We start from the raw sequence: 11,219 nt of genomic DNA, 5'->3' as shown, positions 1-11,219 counted from the left end.
AAGCGAATGGCCAGCCCAGCTCCCCAGGGCGGAGCTGGCGGGGGCAGCGCCAGAGATCAAGCTGCTGGCGGGGGCGGGACCGCAGTGCGGAGGGTGGGGGGACGTCGGGGGTGGGGCTCGAGCGAGAAGCGAATGGGGACCAGGCTGAGAGCCTTGTCCCTCCTCCAAGCCCAGCCGGCCACCTCCGATAGAGCGGTGCAGCACCACTTCCGTCTGCCTTCCGGTGTCACGCGACCACCTCCCCCTCCCGCCCTTCCCTGTCTACCTCTGGGCCTGACTGGCCGGGTGATGAGATACTCTGGCGGCGGCGGTGGAAGGGGCGACGACTTCAGCAACTGCAGTCACATCCACAACCGCGATCATGGCCGAGGTGAGGAGCCGACTGCACCGCTGCTGGCACCCTGTACTCGGAAACAGCCTCCGAGGCCCGGGGCGCTCTCCAGGGTGCAGGTAGGCTGGGTTGAGGGTAAGCTGTGTAGTGCGAGAAGTATCTAAGCTGTCGTGTCTCCCACCCAGAATCACGCCCAGAATAAAGCCAAGCTCATCTCTGAGACCCGGCGAAGATTCGAAGCTGAGTATGTGACAGGTGAGCATTGCGTCCTCGGGGTTGACAAAGGTGTAAAATGAGCATCCTCAACTTTGCTAGGGTATTTGTGGGTGTCTCTGTGGGAACCCTTTCGACTCTCACAGGAACCGTGCTCTGCACGTTTCAAATTTTTGCTCTCCATAGCATACTGTGTATGCTGCTCCAAGTGGGCAAGTGGTGCGTCTGATGCTTCCTTTAAAGGGTTAATGTAAACTAGAAATTCGATGATTTTCTAGCATCTCTTCGCGTTTATAGAACCTGTAGAACACTTATTAAGCTTACAACACAGGCGACACTGGCCATTCCATGGTTCTTTAACTGGCTTTTCACCAGAGACATTCTAAGAAAATGAATCTGGAAACTGCCATAATACTGTTGACGTGTACTTAATTGAATATGCCAGTTTCTTTGATATTTTGCCTAACAACTTCACTTCATATAACCTACCATGCTACCCACAGTGTAGGCCTTCCAGTGCTAGAACAAATTATCTTACAGTCTCACACTACACCTAACAAAGTTCCTATGACTCCAGAATTGATTTATTGGTTGAACATTCTGTGTTCAGATATCACAGATGCTTGATTTGTCAGTTATTTAACTAAGGATTTAATATTCATACAGTAGTTTTTTAAAACATACACGATAAGTTATAAACATGGAATTGAAAAAGGATCTTTATGTTGCCTACTTAAAATTGTTTATATTCCCAACCTTGCCACTATATAGCAAAGTTGTCTATTCTGAGCCTGTTTCCATATCTGTGAAATGCAGATAAGGTTAGGAGGATTAAAAGAAGCATATATCAAACTGTCTACCATGGACTTAACATATAATAAGTTCTCAATGTTTCATCTCAATAGTCATTTTGGTTTCTGTGAAAGGAGTTATGCTTGCACATCTTGACTCTAGTGCTCAGCAGAAGTTTATTGCAACTTTAAACTCTCCTAGATTATGTATCAGTTGATGACCTAGAACAAATAAGGAAATCTGTTCCAAATAGCTTGATCAGTAAGTCTTTTCATGCCTCCATGCCAATTTTCTTCACACTCGAAACTTTACACCAGAGAGTTGCAAAAGCACTTGATTCACTTTTAGCCCAGAGATATCATTTCAAATAACATAGCTGGTTACAGTAAAGACATAATTCTAAAATTGCTTTCAATAGAAATGTAACTCTTACAGTTACATGGTTTGTAGTATTTTAAGAAGTAACTCAGAACTAGACCTAGTGAACTAGTGATTCTGCGGTCAGTAGTCATTTCATTATGCCCAAGGGAAAAAAACAAAAGATAGGTAGAAATTTAGCAATACACAGATCTTAAAGGTCATCTTGGTTCAGCCTTTTCATTTTTAAAATGAGGAAAGTGAGGCATAGGGAGATTAAGTGATTTGCTCAAAATCCCTGGTGTTAGTAGCTTGGCCAAGGTCAGTGCTCAGGCCTTCTGAAATTCACTATAGTAATCTTTTGGCAATGCCATGATGTCAAATTAGATCATGTCACTCCCCTTCCCACTGCATGTAGAATAAAATCCTAATCTTCATGGTGGCCTGCAATGCAAGACCATACATCATCTGGCTCTTGCCCACCCCTACATCGTTACCTCTTACTACTGTCCTTGCTTGGTGCAGATTTGACCACTTCCTGCATTAAGAAACATATAGTGCAACCCAGTGCACACATGTGCATACTCACATAGTTGAAATGAACATTCATTAAAAATACTTTCTGAAACCATGTGATTCTGATGTTTTTACTGTTTGACATCCTTTTAAAAAATTCAGTGACCCACAAATTTGACATCACAATCTAAAACATGACCCACAGTTTGAAAAACATAACTATACTGCCTCATTTGTGTTCATTAAACAAAATGAGTCTGTTTCCATCTTGGGAACTTTCCACTTCTTTACTCTGCCTGGAAGGCTCTTCCCCAGTTAGAGTGTGTAGCTAGGTCCTTTTATACTTTCTGAGGTTTAAATATATCTGAGAAGCCTTCACTGATTATTAAATAGCTTTCCTGTCCTGCTTATTTTCTTTCCTTTACAGCTCTTACCTTAATCTGTAATTATCTTGTACATTTGTTTGTTTATTGGTTCGCTTCCTCAAATAGATTATTAATGAGTTCTGCAGAAACCTATAGAAATTGAGGGGAGAGGTCTTATATATCTTACTTGCCTCTGAATACCTAGTATAGTTCTCAGTACATACTCTGAATGACTACAGCAATACTTATATGCATTGGAAGATTAGTCCAATTATGAATTAAGAACTATCCCAACTGGCTCTCCTTTACCACCATAATCTAACAAAGAGCAGACCTCACAATATATCTCATCCAAGCACTATTCCAAAGTAAAACACTGTGCCAGGCATAGTGGTTCATACCTATAATCCCAGCAACTAGGGAAACTGAGTGTGAGGCCAACCTCAGCAATTTAATGAGCCCTAAGCAACTTAGTGAGACCCTGTCTCAAAATAAATAAAAAAGGCTGGGGATGTGACTAAGTAATTAAGACCTCTTGGGTTCAATCCCTGGTACCAAAAAAAAGAAGCACTGTACTGTATGACATTAAGAATAGGAAGGGGTTTGCCCTTACACACTTGAGTAGGTAAGAACATATGTAGTTTATTTGCACAGCAATTGCAAATATTAATTTATAGATTTATATGGAAAACAAAAATAGCAACCTTCAAAGACTTTCTCAAAGTTTCAGTTGTTTCACAAAATGTAAATCTGATAAAGGTGGAGTTGGAAAATAGTAAAAACAAAGTTTTATAACTTACCTACGTTCTCCCTTTTAAGTTTGCTCTTTAGAAATTAACTTGGGTATTTAGAACATCTACTTTCCTTCTTCCTCTGTCTTTCACAATTTCTATTGTCATTAACCATATTTTGTTTCATAAGAGACTTAAAGCAGACTTACGTAAATGTGATGTTTTTCCAAAAGAAAAATGTGTATTATCTGCAAGCCTATCTCTTCAAGCACTATCTATAATTCAAAAGCTATTTTAGAGGTAGGTTCTTGAGGATTTCAAACACATTTTTGTGCCCGTAGTAACTGTTACCAATCGTGGGTATATTGTAATCTGGCAAAAAGAATAAGATATAGGTCCATAATTGTACTTTTTTTCTCATTGTTACTATGAAAAATTCCATGCTGAGTTTGAAATGAGAAACATTTCCCATTCTTTCTTTTTCTCCGTATGCCCAAGAGAAGAGACTAATCACTTGTGACAATAATTTATTCAGTTCCTCAAGCACTCATTATATGCTTAATTCTGGGAAGCAGTGTGTCAGATTAGAGAAAAAGCTAAAGAAAAGTAGAGCCCCTTTCCAAAAAACTACAATCTAGTAGAGGCATTAAAATAGAGACAACTGTTAAGTTTAAGGCAAATTACATTAAGAGTAATAAGAGTGCTAAAATGCTATCTGTAGTAGTCAAAGACAAGGAGAAATAACTACTGGTTGGTATCTGGGTAAACACAGAGTTACAAGAACCTTTATAGAAAAGGTGGTGCTCTACTTTGAATCCTAAGTGTCCTCCAAATATCCATGTGGTAAAGGCTTATTCCCAGGGTGGTGCTATTGGGGAGGTGGTGGCCTTTAGGATGTAGGGCCTATGTGAGGTCTTTAGGTCATTGAGGAATGTGCCAGTGAAGTGGATTATGGGACCCCTTTCCCTTTCTCTTTCTCTCTATTGCTCCTTGGCCATGAGGTGAGCAGTTTTGCTACACTACATGCTGTGCTGCCTTGCCTTGGGCCCAAAAGAAACCAGGCCAATCATTGCCTGGAACCTTCAAAACTGTGCTAAAATAAACCTTTTCTCTTTATAAGTTGATTTTTCTCAAATATTTGTCACAGAAAGCTGACTAACTCAGGTACTATGTTTCTCATGACTTTGGAAACATGGTAGAACTTGGCTAGGTAGAGAAAGTGATCTACAAGGGTCAAATAGTCTGCCAAGGGACTAAGGTTAAAAGATATGATGCATGTTTAGGAAACAATAGCAAGTCCTGTTTCTAAAAATATTGGAAGTATATAGTATAAAGAGCCTTGAACATCCAAATGATGTGTGTTTTAAAGTGAGTGTGGAGAACCATTGAGAGGTTTGTTAGATTTATTATGTGACTTTACAAACATATGAATTCATTTAATTGAATTTAGTTGATACCAAAAACAGTCTACAAGCCCCCATAAGCTTGCCATCCAGAGATAGCTCTGCTAACAATGGATACATTTTTTCAGTATTTTTTTGAATACATTTAAGATTAGATTGTTTTTTTGAGTTCTGGGAATTGAACCCCTAGGCCTTGTGCATGCTAGGCAAGCATTCTACCACTGAGCTGGGGCTGGGGTTGTAGCTCAGTGGTAGAGCACTTGTCTAGCACAAGTGAAGCACTGGGTTTGATCCTCAGCACCATGTAAATAAATAAATAAAATAAAGGTTGAAGTATTTAAAAACCACTCTATGTAATTCTGTGTGTTATATTCTTATTGATATTATCTTTATTTCTCCAAATTTATAAGGTAAGCAACATTGTATATTACCATTTTATATTTGAGTCTATAAATAAGGCAGTTTTCTTATCATTTAGCTTAGGGAATCCCTTTTTGGACATTTAGATTATTTCCAGATTTTTTATACCTTTATTTATTTATTTTTATGTGGTGCTGAGGATCTAACCCTGTGCCTCATACAATCCCAGCCCCTCCAGAGTATGTTAATATACTTTTTGTGATGAAGTTCAGATTTTTTCCTTTAGATTCATACCTAGAAATCAAATTATTGTTTTCCTGGATGAATATTTTTGACACATTTGATAATATGTGTTGAAATTCCTCCAGAGAAGTTTCACCAATATTCATTCCTACCAGCCTATAGGAGAGTACTAGTCTCACCACACTCTTATACATATTTAATGTGACTTCTTAACTGATGATTCCTGTAGTTTGCATTTGACTGCTAGTTATGCTAAACATTCTAGATGTTTATATCCATTTGTAGTTTAAACTTTTTGTTAGTATAGCTTTTAATTATGGTCTGGGCTTTTTTGCTCATGTCTCTTACTTTTTTGCAGTTTTTAAATATATTCAAAATGACCCATTGCTTTGGGTTTTTTTTTTCCATTGTTATCAAATAATCTTCTCTCACTAAATAAAATTTTTGTACTTTTTTAATTTTTGTTTTGATTTTGTTTTTTTAATTTTTTCAATTTTGAAAATTTTGATTTATAGAATGTAAACAACCTATGCGTACTGCTTAACCAAAGAACTAGAGTGTGTACTTGTGTGTTCTTGTGTTTATGTTTTTTCTCAATTCTAATACCTAATACAGGAGTGATAAATATAATAAATATAAATTAAAAAGGTTTTTGGAAATCATCAGTTATTTTTCATAGGGTAAAAGGGGTCCTAAAACCAGATGGTTGAGTATTGCTACTCCAAGGTTTGTATTAGGCAGTGTTAATAGGTAGATTGTGAAAGAAGCACATGTTCAGCTTTACTAGATAATGTTGAACTGTTTTCCAAAATGATTCTACCAGTTTTCATTTTAACCAGTAGTATTTTTAGTATCCTTGTTTTTCCACACCCTAAAATTTCCCACTTTAAAACAAATTTGCCCATCTGATGGAGGTGCTAGGCTTTCTATCTCATTGTGGTTTCAGTTTGCTTTTGTTTGAATATCAGTGAAGTTGAACAGTTTTTCATACCTTCATGGGCCAATTGGTTTCCAATAACATGAAAATCATTTCTTCAGGCACCTGGTGGCCTTTTATTCTTCCATATAAATTTTAGAATTGGCTTATCATGTTTCTGCAAAATAAAAAAATAAAAAAGGCTTCTGTTGGAATTTTGAGGGGAATTGTGTTAAATCCTAAAATGAGTTTAAGGAGAGTTGACCTTATCATGGTGGAGTCCTTCTATCCAAGAACCTAGAATATAGGTCTGCCTACCAAAGTCCTTATTATAGAAGGACTTCAGATTTTCTCTATAATGGTTAACTCTTCTTTTGTTATATTTATGCCCTGGTCCTATACATGTTTTATTTTTAAATGGTATGTCTTAAGACTTATTTTGTAAATGATGGTTGCTAGTTTATGGAAAATACATTTGACTTTTTGACATTAATATTAAATTCCAAAGCCTGTTAACTCTCAGTCTGATCATTTGTAGCTAGGTTAATTTGTGATTTCTATGGAGATAATAACATCACCTTGAAATACTGCCAGTTTCATTCTAAATTTCCAATTCTTAGATCTTTCAGTGCTTTTCTATTTCCACACTAGCTGGAACCTTTAGAACACTGTTGAAGAGAAGCAGTGGTGAAAGCATATTTGTCTATTCCTGAGTGTAGGAACATAGTTCTGAATATGTCACTATTAAGTATGATATTTGTAATCACCCTTTATCAAAGTGAAGAAATTTCCTTCTGTTATTGCTTTGCTAGTTTAGGATTCTTTGATTTGTCCTCATCAAGTCTGGTGATTGAACTTTACTAAATTCTTTATACACAGTTTTTATATCTGATGAAATTATTTACCATAACTCATAATTTTTACATCTGATGAAATTTTCATTTGGGGTTTTTCCTTTAATTTGTTAATATGGTAGATTATATTGATCAGGTTTTAAAAATAAACTACCAGATTTAGATTAACAAATTTTTTAGGAATTTTGTATCTATGTTTTTGATTTGGCCTGTAATTTTCTTTTTTCTTATAAGGTTGTATAAGGTTAGAAGTATTTCTTCTTCTCTGTTCCCTAGAGAAGATACATTCATTATTTAGCTCTAACCTGATTCCCAAATTTGCCACCTCCTCCAATTTATTATTATTGTTTCATGTGTCAGTGTTTTGTTACTTACCTTATATTTACTAATAATTTGATTTACTGTTTCTTCTTGAGTTTCGGATCTTATATCTAGAATCATCACTATTTCATATCATATATAATTCCCCTGATAAGGTCTATTGTAGTAAACTCTTTGTTTTGAAAATGTCTTTGTTTTATCCTTACCTATTTTTATTTGTTTGTTTTGGTTATTCTTAAATTAAGCAATTAAAAGCAATTAATTTAAGAAATAACTTTCTTTTCTGAGGATGAATGAGGCAAAGTGGTTAGCAACATAGACTACAAGAAAGGAGAATTTCAAGTCCAGAAAGATCAGCAGTGAATGGAAGGAATGCTTGTAGATAAAGGGGTGAATAAAACAGGAATTTTCCTTATCAACCACCCTGTCTGGAATGGAAGGGTGGAAGGAAAATGACATTTTAAATGTAACTGTAACTGTATTATTGCATAGTTTGGATAGTACCTAGATTATGAACCATAAAAGGGACCAGTTTTAGGCTTCACCTCTTTGCATCTGCAATATCTATCTCTGTTTTGGGCTAGCAGATGGTGGGTGATCACAAATGAGTCTGCATAATTAACGAGTTATTAACCCCAAGAAAGGAAGCCTTTAAAGAATAGACAGGCAGACATTTTCATTTTCTTCAATTCTTCTCTATTTTTAACATTCTCAGGGTCAACCCTTTTAAAGTTTTCATGATTAGAATAAGAGGAAAAGATCTTCAGAATTTATCAGATGAATGTATGAAGAAAATGTGAGATAAATAGATAGATAGATAGATAGATATATCATGTAAAACTATTCAAAAAGAAATCCTGTCATTTACAACATTTAGGATAAACCCGGAGGATGCTGAGTTAAGTGAAATAAACTAGGCACAGAAAATCAGCTACCATATATTCTTACTTATATGTGAAATCTGAGAAAAGTTGAACTCCTCTTAGAATTGAGGTTTCCAGAAATTTGGCAGTGGGGGCAGGGAGGCAGATATTGATCAAAGGATGCAAAATTTTCATCAGACAGGAAGAATAAGTTCAAGATACCTATTGTACAACATGGCGACTATAGCTAATAACAATATTTACTAGACAGAAATGATGTGTATAAGATAATGTGTATGTGTATGTTAAATAGCTTGATTTAGCCATTCCACAGTATGTATATATGTCAAAACATTACAATATAAATATATACAATTTTTATTTGTCAGTTTGTAAATGGATTAATTTTTAAAAAGAAGTTATTGATTTTCTTAAGAGAGAGAGAGAGAATTTTTTTAATATTTATTTTTTAGTTTTTGGCAGACACAACATCTTTGGTTTTTTTTTGTTTTGTTTTGTTTTGTTTTTTTTGTATGTGGTGCTGAGGATCAAACCCAGGCCGCATGCATGCCAGGCAAGCACGCTACCACTTGAGCCACATCCCCAGCCTAAGAAGTTATTAATTTTTATCCTTATTTCATATCTGAATATATCTGCCATAGGGAATGTAAGATTATAACTTCCCATGGAGACATGCATGGTGAATGTGTATTGGGATAAAGAATTGATAGACTTCCTTATTTTTTAATCTTTCTTTTTATAGTGACTAGCAAATGTTCTTTTATTTTTGATCTTATTTCTTTAAGTTGTTAATACCTATTCTTCATATGTCCTCATTCTGAATGTTTAGTGATATTTATAAATTTAAACCATCTGTTACTAGAATGCTGTCTGTCATTTCTAGGATGTCAGTTTGTTTTTTGTCATAGTCATTTGAAAAGCTTGCACAAGAATGGTGGTCTTGTTTACCATATCTATTTTGTGCTCTTTTTTTTTAAGTTCCAGGGATGGAACCAAGAACTTCATTCATGCTAGGCAAGTGTTCTCAGGATACATCCCCAGTCCTATTGTGTGCTCTGGGTAGTAGGAGGATTTTTCATTACTGAAAGTTAATCTCTAAGAATATTTTCTTTATTTTCTTAATTTTAGATGGACACAATACTTTTATTTTGTTTATTTATTTTTATGTGGTGCTGAGGATCAAACCCAGTGCCTCACATGTGTGAGGTAAGTGCTCTACCACTGAGCCACAACCCCAGCCCCCCTCTAAGAATAATTTTGATTTGATAAAATCTCTAAAAGACTGAGTTCACAGAAATTCCTAAAGGACTTTTCCCCACTGTAGCCATTTTACAAAGAATGGGAAGGCAGAAAACTACTACATTTCAATCAAAACTACTTTTAGCTGAATTTGTATAGACTAGTAACTTGGCATTTAGGAATAAACATTTTTTATATTATTGCTTTGTCTGGATTAGTTGGGCCATAATTTTCAGAAACTTTTTCTTTCCTGTTATACTGCTATATACTCACAGGTATCATAGGACATTCACAGGCAGTTTTTAAGTTTTTTTTAAATGTATTTTTAGTTGTCAATGGACCTTTATTTTATTTATTTATATGTGGTGCTGAAAATTGAACCCAGTGCCTCAACATGCTAAGCAAGCACTCTACCACTGAGCTACAACCCCACCCCCAGTTTTTAAGTTTTTATACAGTACTCAGTATCAAGAACATTGAATTTTTAAAATGAATAAAAATGTGTGAGAGAAAATAAAAGACTTGAGAAACCCAATATACATTTAGTAGACCTTCTAGCAGGAAAAAACAAGTGCTATGAAATAATAGTTGACAATTACCCAAACTTTATAAAAGATATCTGTGTTAGCTTTTCATTGCTGTGACAAAATACCTGAAAAAAAAATCAACTTAGAAGAGTTAAAGGTTTGTTTTGGCTCAAGGTTTCAGTCTATAGTCACATGGTTCCATTGCTTGAAATGGAAGGCTTCTGAAAAAGTAGAACATTATGGTGGAGAGGGCATGGTGGAATAGAGTTGCTCACTTTGTGGCAGCCAGGAAGCAGAGGGAGAGAAAAGGGCCAAGGATAAGATATACCCTCCCAGGGTATGCCATTTTTTACCTTTCTCCTCAAATTAGACCCCATCTCCTGTAGTTTCCACCACCTCCTAATAGTCTATTCAATTATGAACCCACCAATGGATAAACCCATTGCTGAGATCAGAGCCCTCATGATCCAATTACTTCTCCAAAGCCCCACCTCTGAACTTTGCTGCGTTGGGGACTAAGTCTTCAACAAGTCATCCTTTGGGGGACATTCCAGATCTAAACCATAATAGCATCAAGTATTCACACTAAACACAACAGTCTGAGCATCATAGTTTCTCATCAGTAGCAGTGATGCTGGGAAACAATGAAGTCATTTTCAGAAAGTACTAAGGGAAATACCTGCCCACTTAAAATATTCATTCAAAAGTAAAGGTTAATAATTTAGGCAGGCATAGATTGATAGTTCATTGCTGATAAAGTAAATACTAGACTATTTCTTTAATAAGTAAATAGAATGCAGAAAGGAGTACATGCAAAAAAGCAATGAAAAGCAAAAAAATGGGTAGGCAAAGTAGTAAAGAAAAAAGTCAACAACAACAATAATAATAGGAATAGGGAAATTGGAGATGAAACATCGCAAGGACTTATATTATTTAGATTACCATAGAGATTAACTTTAGATTTTTGTAAATAAGATATGGGGGATAAAAAAAAAAAGAATAGAAGGAAGATCAGTAGACAAGGGGGCTTGAAGGGAAGGGGGAGGGATAGGATATGAAAAGACAATGGAATGAATCTGACCTAACTTTCTTATGTACGTATAGGAACATACTACAGTGAATCTCACCATCATGAACAAGACACTAATTAAAAAAAAAAAAAAACTA

The 11,219-nt window shown here is 35.8% G+C and overlaps 1 protein-coding gene across 2 annotated transcripts in view; it reads left to right on the top strand.

Moving 5' to 3' along the window:
• Positions 1-208: 208 nt before the first annotated feature.
• Positions 209-11,219, top strand: part of Mospd2 (motile sperm domain containing 2) — a 42,704-nt gene continuing 31,693 nt past the window's right edge. For both annotated transcript variants that reach the window (XM_046424310.2, XM_046424309.2), the window contains exons 1-2: positions 209-370; positions 517-586. In XM_046424310.2, the coding sequence (XP_046280266.1) occupies positions 362-370; positions 517-586 (79 nt within the window). In that variant the 5' untranslated portion in view covers positions 209-361. The remainder of the gene's footprint in view (positions 371-516; positions 587-11,219) is intronic.

Source organism: Marmota monax, unplaced genomic scaffold (assembly GCF_021218885.2).
Source record: "Marmota monax isolate L192 unplaced genomic scaffold, Marmota_monax_Labrador192_F-V1.1 WCK01_AAM20220418_F8-fsc00089, whole genome shotgun sequence".
Lineage (NCBI taxonomy): Eukaryota > Metazoa > Chordata > Mammalia > Rodentia > Sciuridae > Marmota > Marmota monax.
The sequence above is the reverse complement of the archived record's forward strand: the minus strand, read 5'-3'. Positions and strand labels throughout refer to the sequence as shown.